At 55.2% G+C, this 14,714-nt stretch overlaps 5 protein-coding genes across 5 annotated transcripts; 4 read left to right on the top strand and 1 right to left on the bottom strand.

Moving 5' to 3' along the window:
* The first annotated feature begins 330 nt into the window (after window positions 1–330).
* On the top strand, window positions 331–2,835 carry F5144DRAFT_121418 (uncharacterized protein). The gene is made up of 6 exons (XM_066782215.1): window positions 331–578; window positions 652–803; window positions 862–1,102; window positions 1,157–1,778; window positions 1,840–2,543; window positions 2,599–2,835. Exons 1-6 carry the CDS (start codon window positions 526–528, stop codon window positions 2,642–2,644), a joined length of 1,818 nt encoding a protein of 605 aa, XP_066646630.1. The 5' UTR covers window positions 331–525; the 3' UTR covers window positions 2,645–2,835.
* A 1,533-nt stretch (window positions 2,836–4,368) lies between these two features.
* F5144DRAFT_121409 (major facilitator superfamily-domain-containing protein) lies at window positions 4,369–6,424 on the top strand. Its single transcript, XM_066782214.1, has 3 exons — window positions 4,369–4,834; window positions 4,893–6,036; window positions 6,103–6,424. Exons 1-3 carry the CDS (start codon window positions 4,472–4,474, stop codon window positions 6,414–6,416), a joined length of 1,821 nt encoding a protein of 606 aa, XP_066646629.1. The 5' UTR covers window positions 4,369–4,471; the 3' UTR covers window positions 6,417–6,424.
* A 1,093-nt stretch (window positions 6,425–7,517) lies between these two features.
* Window positions 7,518–9,587, top strand: F5144DRAFT_590447 (major facilitator superfamily domain-containing protein; the record flags this gene model as incomplete). Its single annotated transcript, XM_066790155.1, has 5 exons — window positions 7,518–7,599; window positions 7,961–8,208; window positions 8,279–8,530; window positions 8,593–9,395; window positions 9,563–9,587. 5 exons carry the CDS (start codon window positions 7,518–7,520, stop codon window positions 9,585–9,587), a joined length of 1,410 nt encoding a protein of 469 aa, XP_066646628.1.
* Window positions 9,588–10,156: 569 nt separating this feature from the next.
* F5144DRAFT_481645 (uncharacterized protein) lies at window positions 10,157–11,200 on the bottom strand (the record flags this gene model as incomplete). The annotated part of the gene is made up of 2 exons (XM_066785297.1): window positions 10,157–10,937; window positions 10,998–11,200. 2 exons carry the CDS (start codon window positions 11,198–11,200, stop codon window positions 10,157–10,159), a joined length of 984 nt encoding a protein of 327 aa, XP_066646627.1.
* An 801-nt stretch (window positions 11,201–12,001) lies between these two features.
* F5144DRAFT_562435 (uncharacterized protein) lies at window positions 12,002–12,912 on the top strand. The gene is made up of 2 exons (XM_066788319.1): window positions 12,002–12,339; window positions 12,395–12,912. Exons 1-2 carry the CDS (start codon window positions 12,282–12,284, stop codon window positions 12,721–12,723), a joined length of 387 nt encoding a protein of 128 aa, XP_066646626.1. The 5' UTR covers window positions 12,002–12,281; the 3' UTR covers window positions 12,724–12,912.
* Window positions 12,913–14,714: the final 1,802 nt, after the last annotated feature.

Here is a 14,714-nt window from a genome sequence, read left to right as displayed (position 1 = left end):
ATCAAAAATTCCGACCGGAACGGCCCCGAAGGACAATTCAGAATGACTGGCTCCGCGATGTGCAATGCAGGCCTATCACACTGGTACCCCTGCTTCATGATCCAGGTGTACCCAATCAAGGTAAGTATGAAGAAGAAAAAGAGAAGAGGACCAAGTTTGGGGAGCAGAGGCGAGATTAAATAGTCAGATGTGGCTGGTCTGTGCACGCCTGCAATTTTTCGTTTCTGCAGGCGTCCGGAACCCGGAGGTTGATTAATTCCGTCCCCCAAAACAGCAAGGATGAATGCAACCTGAGGCACGAGAGAAGAACCCCCCAGCAGGCGGTCTGCTGCTTCGGACGGCAGAAAATGTGCCCCGCATTTGAGTCATCTCTGTGCGACAGATTGGCTTAGTGTCCGGCTGGGCCGTGCCAAAAGTTCAGGAACCCGAATAATCGACTTGGTGTTGAGAAGCTTGTCCAGGAGCTACACCATCCAATTCGGGTTGAAGGTGCTTAATTCCTGAAAAGAGACCGAGTACTTCAAGATGCCGACCATTAACGTCGACAAGTACGCCCTCTTCGAGGCGCTTGGCGAGCAGTAAGAACAATTACCCCGCCATGGTGCATCCCACTTCGCGATAGCTTGAGTCTGACCCAACGGTCTGTTCCAGGTTCCCTGGCGATAGCTTCCAGAAGCTCTGCTTCGATTTCGGCATTGAGCTGGACGGGGATACTGAAGATGACCCGTCACGCCCCAAGGATCAAGCCCCTGAGCTGGCCATCGAGATCCCCGCCAACCGATATGATATGCTGTGCTTCGAGGGTAGGATAGCCACGGCGCGGTGGACTTGCGAGAAGACACTAAAAACCCTGATCAATAGGCATTGTGACAAACCTTAACATCTTCCGGGGCAAGCACGCGACACCGAACTGGAGGCTCGTCGATATTCCCGAGGACAAGATGCAAACCCTCACCATCGCACAAAGTACGGAGCAAGTCCGCCCGTATGCAGCTGCCGCTATCCTCCGCAATATCAAGTTCACACAAGCTTCCTACGATTCCTTCATCAGTCTGCAGGACAAGCTCCATCAAAACCTAGCGAGGCAACGTACCTTGGTTGCGTGGGTAGCCCCTGGTCGTACTGCTTCGAAGGCGAGCCACTAATCCCTGCTCAGAATCGGAACCCACGACCTCGACACCATCAAGGGCCCTTTCACATACGAGGGCTTGCCGCCAAAGGACATCAACTTTGTCCCGCTGAACCAAACGAAGCAGATCAACGGCGAGGAACTGATGAGTTTCTACGAGACGGACAGGCACCTGGGCAAATACCTTCATATTCTGCGAGACAAGCCCGTCTACCCGGTCATTCTCGATGCCGACAGAAACATTTGCTCGCTACCTCCGATCATCAATAGCGAGCGTTCCAAGATTACGCTTGACACGCAAAACGTCTTCATCGACATGACAGCGACGGACCAAACTAAACTGGATATCGTCTGCAACATCATGGTCACTATGTTCTCCCAATACTGCGCCGAGCCCTTCACGATCGAGCCGGTCAAGGTGATTTCAGACCACAACGACACTACTCGGGTAACACCCAGCTTGGCTACACGGACGATGGAAGTCGAGGTCGATTATCTGAATCAAGTCTGCGGGCTTAAGGAGTCACCCGAGTCGATAGCCAAGCTCCTGAGCAAGATGGCATTAAGCGCGGAGCCGTTGGAAGACCCGAAGCTGCTCAAGGTCACGGTACCGCCCACAAGAGCTGACGTTTTGCACTCATGTGATGTGGTATGTTTCCTGTTTGATGGTGATTCCTGTTTGCCAACCAACCTCGCTAACGCTGTTCTAGATGGAAGATGTCGCCATTGCCTACGGGTTCAACGATCTCCCCCGGTCGACTCCCAACAGGTCGGTCACGATTGGCAAGCCGCTGATGATCAACAAGCTCAGCGATATTGTGCGCCATGAGTCCGCCATGGCTGGATGGGCCGAGGTCATGCCCCTCATCCTCTGTTCGCATGAGGAGAACTTTGAGTGGCTCAACCGCAAGGACGATGGCACGACGGCAGTTAAGCTCGCCAACCCGAAGACGGTCGAATACCAAATTGCGCGAACGTCGTTGCTTCCCGGCCTGCTCAAGACCTTGGGCGAAAACAAGGCAATGCGCCTTCCCCTGGAGATCTTCGAGGCATCTGATGTCGTTCTCAAGGACGAGTCGCTTGAGCGCCGGGCGAGGAATGAGCGTCATTGGGCGGCTGCGTACTATGGCAAGACCAGCGGCTTCGAAATAGTGCACGGCCTTCTTGACCGCGTCATGACGATGCTGCGAGTCGCCTTTATCACACACGAGGAGGGTTTGGAAGGCAAGAGCATCGACTTCGAGGTAAAAGAGAACCCCAGCCAGCAGGACGGGTACTTCATCAAAGAAATCGACGAGCCCACCTTCTTCAACGGGCGCGCTGCCGCCATCTACGTGCGGCTCGGAGGGAAGCTACAGCGGATCGGTGAATTCGGTGTCTTGCATCCGACGGTGCTGGAAAAGTTCGATCTGAGGTAAATTATCCATCCTTCCCACATTTCGACCTGTACCAGTACTCACCAATGGCAGGTACCCGGCGAGCACGCTGGAGATTAACCTCGAAGTCTTTTTGTGAGACGCACTCGCTACCTTAGATGTGTAGATCTGGTTGAAATAGCGTGTGACACAAAAATAGAGCAAGGTTGATGCCTCCTGATGACGTGCAGGGAAAGACGTTTCCCAACGACCCAACCCCAGCTTACGACTGTCTGTTTAATCTTGATGATGTTAGAAACAAGCCTCTTGGCAACTCGATTCAGCACTGTCCCGCCAATTTACGGGGGTTCGGTTGACTCCCATCTCACGTCAGCGCGCGAATCTCATCGCCACCTGCATCCAATCCGCGTCCGATCCCAAACGATCCCAATCGCGGACCAGATCTTTCTCTGCGTGCAGAATCTAGGCGTCCCATCGCAGGAGCGGCGTTGCGGCGCCGCCCGCTCCTGTGAGACGCGAGATGGCTTCTCCCCCGGAAAAGGACCAACGGGGCGGTCCCGTTGCGATGGTCTCAAGTAAGTGCTTACTGTGCACTGGGGCTTCAATTTTCATCCCATCCCCTTGGCGTGTAGAGATGCTGCCGCAGTCGGATATCATCCGCAGGAGCTCGGGACAAACAGGGGGGTGCCGAGTATGTAGAACTGCCCGCTGCGATGCTAGATAGACCCCAGGACCACCACGAGATTACATGAGCTTGGTGGGGTGGATGATGCTTGGGGCTCAGAAAGTTTAAGCGAGGCAGAATCCATCACCACCCCCTTGTTCGACGAGACGAATCATCTCATCTGGGAAGCACATGGCAACACTGGGTCAAGATACTTCGTACATACCGATTGGCTGGTTCAACCGTCAGCATACCGCATCAGGGATTTCTCGGACACCGGTCCGTCATTCACTAGATGGATTTTGGCTATGACTTTGGACGCCAAAATCCCAGTCTCAGGATGCAGCCAAGTCAATGGATAGTCTGGTTCCTCCTGTATTCTACGCGTATCGCGGACTTGAGGCGGAGTTTGTCGGAGACAAGCGTATCGTCAAGATGGTGGTTGTGTAGGTAGCTGACAATTCACGGGCGGGCGCGGAGTTAAACGGAGACTTTTCCGGGGTGCAATTTGTGTAGCGTCGCCTCGCTGAATAACCGGCCCATTCAATTTTGGTACTTCTGCCTTGAGCTTATTTAGCTTGTTTGGGGCTGGTGCGGCTGCAACCGTCGTCCCAGCAGACCGGCGCGGCATAACATCCCTGTCGACGACCTCGGGACGACAAAGGAGATTTCCGAGTTTCGATAACCTTCCGTCCCGCGTGGCCACCCTGAGGTCTTCATTGGATTAGGATAACGTCAATTTATGGGGAAAGCACCGAAGAAGGGGCGTCCGGCGACATGGCACCCCGACCGACATGTCGAATGATTCCGTCATGGATCTTGCTTGGGCGTTGCAATGGGTTCTCAGAAAGTCGCCGAGGACTCGGGAGCTACCCAGCACTGAAGGTAGTAGCAGGGCTGAGAAATACATACCGTTTCGGTAACATTTTCTTACCATGGGCGTGTCATGAAGGAGATGGATCACACCAGCGCAGCACACACAGATGCGGCAGGTGCGTCATGGTCCCTTCCCATGCTCAGCTCAGCAGTCCTCTTGCCCGGCACATTATTGGGTCCGGTCGAAATCTCTCCTCTGCGCCTCAATTCAGATGGTAGCAGGCTGCGAGATCGAAACTGCATAAGAACTGCCACCGACCCTTCCATGTTCCTTTCCGTCATTTCAACCTACAACGCTTGTCCCAACCCGGTAGCTGGCAAAAGAGAAACAAGGCAGGAAAAGGTCGTTTCATTCCATCCCTCTCACCTTTTCGAAACCACAACCCTAGTGCCATTGGAGTACAGGCCCCTCACCCCACCTCAATCATGCCATCGCCGACCACAGCGGGACCAGCGTCCTCCGAGGCAACGCTCGCACCTGACTCCGACAAACCCCGGGCCCCTTCGCCCGCTCCAGGCAACGAAACTGATACGACCCGAGCCCCATCACCCTCTCCCGGTGACGAGACTAAAACGGCACGGGCTGCCTCGCCGACTCCCGGCGATGAAACTGACAAGACCCGGGCTGCATCGCCGGCGACGCTCGAAAACGAAATGAAGGACCCGGAGGCCGGCGTTGTCAAGGAGAAGCCCGCCGAGGCGGAGGAGATCGAGTACCCCACAGGAGTGGCTTTCACATTTATCGTCGTTGCCTTAGTGCTCAGCGTGTTCCTAGTCTCCCTTGATATGGTATGTTTTCTATCTGCCATATTGTGCCTCTTGATCGCAGAGCGCTGACATAACCCAGACCATCGTGGCGACTGCGATCCCCAGAATTACCGACGAGTTCAAGGGTTTGGAAGATGTCGCGTGGTACGGATCGGCCTTCTTCATGACCGTCGGCGGCTTCCAATCGACCTGGGGCAAGATTTTCAAGTACTTCCCACTGAAGATCAGTTTCTTGATTTCCATCTTCATCTTTGAAGTTGGTAGTCTCATCTGCGGCGTGGCCCCCAACTCAACAGCTCTGATCGTCGGACGCGCTATTGCCGGTGTCGGCGCGGCTGGCATTGGCTCTGGGGCTTACACCATCATCGCCTTCACGGCCCCTCCCAAGAAACGCCCCATCTTCACCGGGATCGTTGGTACGGCCTACGGTATTGCCGCCGTCGTCGGGCCCCTGATCGGTGGCGCATTTGCTGACCACGTTACCTGGCGCTGGTGCTTCTACATCAACCTCCCCATCGGTGGTCTCTCGGGCCTTATCATCCTTTTCTTCTTTTCGGCCCCGAAGGGCGCCAAACCTGTGGATGCGCCACTCAAAGAGAAGCTCCTCCAGATGGACCCGCTCGGTACGGCGCTCGTCATGGGCGGCGTGATCTCGTATATCCTGGCTCTCCAGTACGGCGGTCAGACGATGGCGTGGAACGACCCGACCGTTATCGGTCTGATCGTCGGCTTCGTCTTGATCTTCATTGTCTTCGGCATTTGGGAATACTACAACGGCGAGCGGTCCATGGTCGTCCCGCGCCTCTTCGCCCAGCGCCAAGTCTGGGTATCGTCCATCTTCTCCTTCCTCTTCGCGGGCGCCTACTTCATTGTCATCTACTACCTGCCCATCTACTTTCAAAGTATTGACAACTCGAGCCCGACCGACTCAGGCGTGCGCAATCTGCCGCTGATTCTGTCCGTCACCGTGGCAACCATCGTCTCTGGCGTCGGCATCTCGGCCACAGGTCTCGCCGCCCCAGTCGCCGTCTTCGGCGCCATCCTTGCGACCATTGCGGCCGGTCTGCTCTACACGCTCGACATCGGCACCGAGTCCGGCAAGTGGATCGGCTACCAGATCCTGGGCGGTTTCGGCTGGGGATTGGCCTTCCAAGTGCCCATCGTCATTGGCCAAGCCACGGCCGCGCCGGAAGACATCTCGTCCGTGACAGCCATCATCCTCTGTAAGCAACCCTCCTCCACCCTTCCCCCATCAACACCCCCACTAACCAAGAACCCATCCACCACAGTCCTCCAAACCGTCGGCGGCGCCTTCCTGGTCTCGGCCGCCCAATCCGCCTTTGTCAACCGCATGGTGCACGAGCTCGCGACGTCGGCGCCCTCGGTCAACCCGCTCATGGTGCTGGGCACGGGCGCCACGCAGCTGCGCGCGGTGTTCCCTCCCGACGTCGTCCCGGGCGTCCTGGCCGCCTACATGGCCGGCATCAAGACGGCGCTGGCCATCGCGCTGGCGTCGGTCGGTATCGCGTTTTGTGTCAGCTTGTTTAGCAATTTTAAACGGTTGAATCCGCAGACGTTGAAGACGGCGGGGGCGGCGGCGTAAGGTGTGGGTGGTGGTGGTGGTTGGTGGTGGGGGAGGGCTAGGGTTTAGAGGGAGTTTGGGTTGGGGGTTGACAGGCTCACAGGGAAGGAGGTGGTGTGAATAATGAGGAGGGGCGTAAGATAGGGTTTGTTTTCGTTTCTTTTTTTGATGTCATCATGATTAGACGGTGGGGGTGGGCATGGACTTAGACATAGGGGGGAAGGGAGACGGGGGTTGCACGATACCACGGGCTGCTGGAGGAGATACCCTGCGTGGCGAGGAGGAGTTCGGGTGGTTGTTTGTTGGGGTCACTTTGGAACCCAGGAGTTAGTGTAGGTAGTGTATAAGAAGCATCGGTCTCAACTCATACTCCTCGTTTCCCACACAATGATCGATCCTGCCACTTGTCACAAGGTTAGGGTGATGTAATAACTACAGGGGCCGAGGTTCGGCGTATACCACTCTGACCGATTAGGTTGGCTGCATTAAGAAACACACTGTATTATGTAGATCCGGGTTGGGTGTCTCTCTTTGCTTCTTGAAAGCGGTAATTGCAACCCGAGGCCTTCGATTAGTGGTGCAAAGCGGTTGCCCACGGGCCGGAAAATACCTATTAGCTTACAGCAACAAGCCCTCTCTTTTCGGTCCATGAACTTGAGCGGCTTATTTTGTTGAAGCCGCTTCTTTTCCTAAGCCACAGAGCAACCGCTTTTGGTAGGGACGGTTGGCTATCGGCTTGAGGGAAGGAGAGGGTTGCAGATGGAGCAGATTATTAAAGGCTTTCACCATGGTTGCCTTCGAGTCTTGCCTGCCCGGTGGATGGTCGATCACTGACCCAATGCTTTGTCCTAATGTCCCAGATATCTGCAGGCTCTCCCCACTGCACTCCCTGGCCCCGAAACTGTCAAGCGGTCCGTGACACACAAAATGGCAACCAAATGTTCTAGCGTCTCAAGGCCCTCCATTGTCTCGTGATGCGCGGGTACGGATCACGCTTTTCAGGCACGTCTTTCCAAATCAGTTTGTGCTTTGACCTCCCAAGCCCGTGGTTTATCATTCCGTCGTTCGAAATGCCGCCGTCCACATTCTTCATCCATTTTCTTCATCCATCATCATATCACAATGTCGGGCTGGAAACACGCGTTTAGTTTGCCGGCCAACGCCGTCAGGAAAGCCACCCCCCCTGGAACAGTTGTACTAATTGGTAAGAGCCTCTTGCGCGCCCTTGATGGAGTGTCTTCGCGCGGAGATGCCTTGCCTGTGGCCAACTCCCGGCACAAACGCGTCAAACACGTTGTCCCGTACTACGCCAAACGTCTACCCTTCCAACACCACCGCCGCATCCTCGGAGTAGAGTCGTTTCGTGCAATGCATTCTCCTCTTGGAAGGGCTCATCAAGTGATGCGTAGATGGATTTGCAGCCGTTACAGAGCCGCAGCCATTAACTGACTGCTGGAATCGCGTCTCGGACTCTCGTGCATCTCAGTCGGCTAGCCTCGCCGTTGCTTGTTTCAAGTCCCATGACAAAATAGGTAGGTCTTCACCAATACTAACATTTATTCTAGACCATGATTCCGAAAAGTCGGCCGGGAAGCAGGGCGACAGCGTCGTGAAGGTCCCAACTCCCACGGCTGACCCTGCGGACCCCTTGAACTGGCCGCGCTGGAGGAAGGTTACGTGTATGCTTTCGGTGGCATACTACGTCTTCGTCGCCAACTACATCGCCTCCTCACTCGCGCCGGCTCTGCCCCTCTGGAACCACGTGTTCCCCCACGATCAGAGGCCAATGCAGGATCTGATCCAGCTCGTCTCAGTAAGTTACATTGGCACTGACTTCCGAGTGATGATGATGATGATGATGTGGTATGCTAACAGCATAGAAGTTCAACGTCTTAGCCGTCGGGCTCGGCAACATCTTCTGGGTTCCCTTGTCCAACATCTACGGCCGTCGCCTCGCCTTGAACCTGTCGGCCACGGTTCTCGCGAGTTCTTGCAGTATCGGCATGTTGCTCACCGGGTACAAGACGACCATGATCATGAGGTTGCTCCAAGGACTGGGGAGTTCTGCCTCCGAGACCGTCTCCGCAGCCGTGGTCGGCGACCTCTTCTTTGTCCATGAGAGAGGAGGCTGGATGGTTTGTGACCCCCAGAACCTGGCCATGACCGACAACAAACACTGACATCCCCCCCCCAACAGGCATTCTACAGCGCATCCCTCGCCAGCGGCTCCGTTATCGGCGGCATCACCGGCGGTTACGTCGCAGCCAAGTTCGGATGGGCGAAACAATTCTGGCTCGCTAGCGGCCTAGCCGGCATATCCTGCATCGCGCTCGCCCTCCTCGTCCCCGAGACCATGTACGACCGCAACACCAAGCCCCTTCCCCCCACGCACCGCTTCCATCAACACCGCGACCCCCCCCTCCAACGCCTCCCCGAGCGACCAATATACGGCAGAACCCCCCTCCGCCCCACCCGCGCCCGCGTCCCCCCCCTCGACCTCACCAACACCTTCTACGCCCCCATCCCCACCAACCCCCACCAACCCCACACCACCGTTCCCCTCCCCCCCGCGCGCTACCCCCCCTACACCTTCCGCCGCTCCCTCCAACTCAGCCCCTACCGCGGCCACGTCGCCCACCACTTCCTCAAGCCCTGGACCACCCTGCGCCTGCCCGCCACCTGGATCGTCATGTTCCAGTACGGCGGCCTCGTCGGCTCCGCGGCGGTCATCTCCACCGTCGGGCCCCAACTCCTCGCCGCGCCGCCGTACCGCTGGGGCGAGCACGCGGGTTTGCTGTTTGTGGGCGCGTTGGTGGGGATCGTGTTGGGGGGATTGTATACGGCGCTGGTGGCGGACCGGCAGCTGAAGGCGGGGGCAAGGAGGAATAAGGATACGGGGTATGCGGAGCCGGAGAGCAGGGTGTGGATTATGGTGCCGGCGTTGTTGGTGGGGACGTGTGGGTTGGCGGTGTTTGGCGGGTGCGCCCATGCGCCGGGGGGGTCTATGTGGCTGGGGCTGGAGTTGGGGTATTGTATGGTGGCGTTTGCGTTGGCGCAGGTGCCGTCGATTTGGTTTAGTTATGTAAGTGTGAGGTTCTGGTGGGTGTTTGTCTTGGGAATGCCGGGGCTAACTTGGTCTCTCGTAGCTCATCGACTCCTACGATCAGCTCGCCAGCGACTGTTTCGTCATAATTTGTATCCTCCGTGGCGCGATTCCGTTTGCGTGGACGTTTTTCGTCGCGCAGTGGATCGAGAGGCAAGGGTTTCTAGTGCCGTTTGGGGTCTTCGGGGGACTGATGGGCTTCTTTGCGCTTTTGATCGTCCCTATTTTGTGGGTAGGAAAGCGGATGCGGATTGCGACGGCTGACTATGTAAAGAAGAACCAGTGAAAGCAAAACGGAGGAGAAGAGTTGCTTGTATTTTAGGCGGGTAGTTGGTTACTTGTCTTCAGACGAGCGCGAGCAAAGTATAAAGTAAATAATAATCTAATTAACTGGACATTTTCGAATAGAAGACATGTAGTCCCATGGGTGATCTGGTGACCCCCCTAAGATGGCCTCCAAGATGATCTCCACGATGAGCAAATGGACCCCGGTAAGGGACTCAAGCACACGGTTTAAGAGTGGATGATGAGGGAGTAGATGCCGTCCAGGGAGGAGCTGTCATCCGCCGCCTTTCTGATCTTGGACGTGCAAATCTCACCGCTGACCTCCTTGCCGTCACATTCACCACTCCCTACGCGAGACGTTCATCCCAGTTAGTCACAGTTTCTTTCCCCAAACCCCCATGCTCTTCCTGCATTGCTTACCTCTCGTGCAAATAAGATACGCCGTGAAGCCGACATCGCCGCTCTGGCCGTCGGGGACATGGAACGTGGACGACTCGGAGTCTCCGTAGCTCTCGGTCATCTCGAACGAGACGCCCAGAGAGAGCACGTCTGCGAAGCCCAGGTTCATGCTGGTGGTGAACGACTGCGACCGCGTGGTCGAGATCTGCTGGTCGGCCGGACCCGCAACCGAGGTCTTAACGATCTGCGTGTTGTCGGCGGGGCGGGTGTACTCGGAGTAGCCGTCATCGGCCGTCCATGAGTTTTCGCTGCAGCTGCTCCGGGGATGGAGCTGCCTCGTGGACACACCGGCAGGGGCAGTGTCGATTTGGAGAGGCGCTGAGCGGTGCGTGGAAAGGCTGTCCGGGGGTGGCCCAACCTGGGCCGGCTTGATTTCGGTGCCGTTGGCGTCTCGCAGCACGATGCTGTACATGCCGCCGCTGGCTGCTGCGGTGTCGAGGCGCTCATTCCAGCCATATGCACCGCCAAATTTGGCTGACCGACGCAGCTTCGAGGCTCCGGCGGAAGAGTAGTCGCCGAGGCCGCAGCAAAACTGGACCATGAATGTCTTCTCGAGGTTCACAACGGCGCATACAGGGTTGGAAAAGCTGGCGATCGGGTATCCGCATCCCGGCATGTCGGTGTGCGCTGGGGATCTGATGATGAACTGGCAGGTCTCGTCAAGCTCGGGGATCTCGATGTAGGGCCTCCACCCTCTAAGGGAAGTCTAGCTATCAGCTTGAGTCGTTCGTTGGAAGGATGAATAAAAGTCTTACCCTCCATCGGAGCCCGGGAAGTCTGAGTTGTAGAAGACTGTTTCCGAGTCATATGTGACACAGTCGGGGTACCCGGAGCCGGCATTGGTGATGCCAACCGGGCAGTCATCGCAGTGGTTGTCTTTGCACATCTTGTAAACGTTGGCCTTTGCGAGAGGGAGGGCAAGGCTCGTGGCCCAGGCCACAAGCTGAAAGCTGCGCATGTTAGGTAATAGTTGGTGAATAGCAGTGCAAGGCTAGGTGCAACGCGGATGATTATGGTCAAGAACGATGAACGTCATTCAGCCAGCTTCTGAGGGAAGCCCTACTTAAGTACTTTGAAGATGGGACTGATTGCAACGACCTCCTCAACGGCCCCTCTCAAACGCCTTGATGGACGACGGCCGTGGATAGTGGCGCCGACATCGCAAGACTCCGCAAAAGGGGGTGACATGGACTCCCAACTCTCAGAAATGACACTAACAAATGGTACCAACAACACGCAGAGTAACCTCTTGTTTCGTGTACCAAATATGACATTGCTATCTTCCTACGCCGCTGCCCCGATGCCAAAACCAGCACTCTCTGCGGAGCTGGGTACCAGTGTTAGTACAACGTTTTGATTCTGTGATGCAGTTCTCACCAGACGCAGGTCCAACCTCCAAGCACGTTCGCCGATAAAACACTCAATTCGATGCCCATGCAAATAAATATCTCAAATCAGGCCAGGGAGAAGGTTGCATGTCACGGCCTTTACCTGCCGTTTTAAGCAAGATCATGGTGTATCAGTCCACCCGAAGCGAACCCGGCGGACTCCGTCGGTGATCTTGAACCACGACAGGAACCTTCTGCGAAGGTTGTGGGTGTAGCAACGCTGTTGGGGTTGAGATTTACTCGGCGGGACTGCGGAGTTGGTACCAACAGCTTTCAGGGGGTGGACCGCGACCCTTCGGCGATTACCCCTTGCGTCTTGTATCGACAGATATTGAGAGCGATCAGTTCGGGAAATGTACCAACAGTTCTGACATGACTCGAGGCTTTAATTTTCTTCGCCCCTTAATATGAATTCCAGGCAACATTGAGAAATACAATGCTGCCGAAGACGGAGAGCAAAAAAGCCTCAACTCAAGGACAGGAATGCAGGACCGAGCGTGATTAATTCTGTTAAACACAGGTTTCGTCACAGGATAAACGGCTACAGGTACTCCATGCGTCCAATACCTGCCCATTTCGCACCGCCCTTCTTCTCGTCTCAGCTCTCCTAACCATCAGCCTTTCTACAGTCGCTGCCTACCCCATCCAAGAATGCGTTTCATGCTCCCCTTCATCGTTATGGCCGCCGGACTTTTCCGTGTTGGCGAGGCTACCTGGTGAGTTACACTTCACTCATTTCGTTGGGAAGGGGTACGGATCCTGACCATTCCCCAGGCGCGTGGATCTCTACAGCAAGGGTTGCCCCAAGGAAGACGACTCGTTTGACACGAACCTCGAGGACGCCGGTGCGGTTGGTGGGCAGGCGGGCCAAGAGCTTTGGTGCATGAAGGTCGGCCCAGCTCATTCGGCTTTCGTGGCCGGCATCGATGAGGACGAGATGAAGGTGGATGTCTTCTCCGACTGGCACTGCAACCACTACATTGAGACTTGGACCACCGACGGGTGCTATGTTACGAACTCGGATCATGGTGTGAGTGCTAGCCCATTAAACGAGACCCATAAGCTTGACCTCAATTCCTGTAATCGAGACTAATGTGACTGCTGGATAGGCAATCGAAGCAATCAGAATATTGCCCAAGTAAGGGAGGGCACAGGGTTTGGGCCTGCTCGGGTTCCCTTCCAATATAGGGAGAGGGCAGTGGAGCGGTTTCTATCCGTCTTCAACGGCCGTTGGCTCGCCTGCAGACGCGGAGGTTCACAACATTTCAGGCCGATGTCCAAGGTTAGGGTGAGAGAGGCAGATAGACATGCTCCTTGCGTGACAATGACGTATTATCAGCCCATATAACATGTACACTCCGCTGCCATTGCCCAAGTAAAGAGAAACCCGAGGTGCCATCCTTGCTAGCGGTCATCACATGGTCCCTCTCGGCCATGGTCTCTTTCAACTCCAAATTGTTTACTTTCAATTCACGCCAATGGCAGTGGCGAATCTCTGGTTTATTGGCGCCCTTCATGCCGACAGCACTGCGCCCGCTTGCTTCAGGACTGAGCCTGGTCTAGTTTCCCCCCTCCCCACCGCCTTTGAGTCCTCGGCCCGCCGCTGTTACCAGACGCTTTCACCACCGCATCTACCTCCGCATTTCTCTATTTCTACCGGGCCTTTGCCGAGGGCCCCCCATTTCAAAACTGGCGCCAAAAGGCCGGCTACAAGAAGTCCAGATAGGGGTTGAGCTTCAAGGGGCCGTCTTGGTCATGTTGTGCAGTTTCGGCTTGCCTCGGCCGTCCTGTTTGCTGCTGGCTTTCCGTCGTGCCGGGGTTTGGTTGCGCGTGTTAGAGGGCACCGGTTTCGCGGTTAGGTAAGGTATTAGATAGGTAATTTACCCGGGTAGTTTCGTTTCTCTGGTGGTGGTTGTTTGCTAGTGGATGTTTCATTGGACTCCCACAACTGTTTCTATTAGATAAACGTCAAGTGTAAAAAAAAGAAAAGAAAAGAAAAAGGAAAGAAAAAGGAAACAGAAAAAGAAAAAGAAAAGAAAAGAGAGAAAAAGGAAACAGAAAAAGAAAAAGAAAAAGAAAGGAAAGAAAATGTAACTATAATAATGCCCGAGACCCTTACCATTATGGGGATCAATGTGTAACGGGCTGTGCCCGAGGTGGGCCTCGGTAACCCTCGGCCAGCTCACGTACAAGCACGGTCCACCGAACCCCTGGATGAAGCTATTCCCAGTTGCCCCACAGCGCACCGAACATTCTAGCAATGCGCTCGGGCCATCGCGCTCGCGATCATAAAGCAGCTCCACGAGCTGCCAGACTCTCTCATCTTTCCTTTTCTTCTTCAAGCTTAGTGTACTCGTAGAGTCGTCACCAGTTAGTTGCAATATACTCCTGGGACCGTTACACAATGTCAAAATAGATTCATCTAGCCTTTTCTTCATTCTTCGGAATCTGTTCTGTAAAGGGAACGATCAAGCCGTTGTGAAGATAACCATGTCGATGGGGCGGATATACCAGCGTGGTAAGACCTTTAATGGCTATTTGGAATGGAGATAACAAGGTTAGAAGCAACAACATCCCGCTAGTGGTCATAGGATAACCGGGGAATTCGACTTACGGTAGTGGAATATGTGCTAGAGTATCCGAAACGTAAAGGGCCTTACATGAGCTTCCACGGTGGTAGTACTCAAGAAGTATACTCCCCATTATATCGCGGTTAGCCCGGGTCTATTGGTATGATATCCGGCAACCTCCATAAGCTTATACTCTCTTGGAGCTCTCGAGGTTTCATCCAGGGGGGGCTTTTGTAATCGTGGCTAGGTAGATAGGTACTTGCTCTGTAATCCCTGGCGCTTGCACACTCATTATAGACCTTTCAACTGTTAACTGGCACAGGTACACGAACCCCCCCTTCGAACAGTAAGGTAAGTAGGTACCTGCCCAATGCTTTTGCGGTAACATGGTGATCGGCGACCAACCCCCTGACCAACTATAGCGTCACACCGCCCGGACATACCTTGTAAAGTTGGCTCCTCCCTGCAGGATGCGGGATCAAGCAGAGCAACCAAGCCAATCAGTCCGCCCGCT

This window comes from Chaetomium tenue, assembly GCF_020726465.1.
Source record: "Chaetomium tenue strain MPI-SDFR-AT-0079 chromosome Unknown F5144scaffold_2, whole genome shotgun sequence".
NCBI lineage: Eukaryota > Fungi > Ascomycota > Sordariomycetes > Sordariales > Chaetomiaceae > Chaetomium > Chaetomium tenue.
The sequence above is the reverse complement of the archived record's forward strand: the minus strand, read 5'-3'. Positions and strand labels throughout refer to the sequence as shown.

What these genes read in the sequence shown, in the direction of transcription:
- F5144DRAFT_121409 (XM_066782214.1), top strand. Translation starts at nt 4,472, where the DNA reads ATGCCATCGCCGACCACAGCGGGACCAGCGTCCTCCGAGGCAACGCTC. An exon ending in TCCTAGTCTCCCTTGATATG is followed by an intron (nt 4,835 to 4,892) that starts GTATGTTTTCTA and finishes GACATAACCCAG; the next exon opens with ACCATCGTGGCGACTGCGAT. An exon ending in CGTGACAGCCATCATCCTCT is followed by an intron (nt 6,037 to 6,102) that starts GTAAGCAACCCT and finishes CATCCACCACAG; the next exon opens with TCCTCCAAACCGTCGGCGGC.
- F5144DRAFT_121418 (XM_066782215.1), top strand. Translation starts at nt 526, where the DNA reads ATGCCGACCATTAACGTCGACAAGTACGCCCTCTTCGAGGCGCTTGGC. An exon ending in TGATATGCTGTGCTTCGAGG is followed by an intron (nt 804 to 861) that starts GTAGGATAGCCA and finishes CCTGATCAATAG; the next exon opens with GCATTGTGACAAACCTTAAC. An exon ending in CTGGAAAAGTTCGATCTGAG is followed by an intron (nt 2,544 to 2,598) that starts GTAAATTATCCA and finishes CACCAATGGCAG; the next exon opens with GTACCCGGCGAGCACGCTGG.
- F5144DRAFT_562435 (XM_066788319.1), top strand. Translation starts at nt 12,282, where the DNA reads ATGCGTTTCATGCTCCCCTTCATCGTTATGGCCGCCGGACTTTTCCGT. An exon ending in ACTTTTCCGTGTTGGCGAGG is followed by an intron (nt 12,340 to 12,394) that starts CTACCTGGTGAG and finishes ACGGATCCTGAC; the next exon opens with CATTCCCCAGGCGCGTGGAT.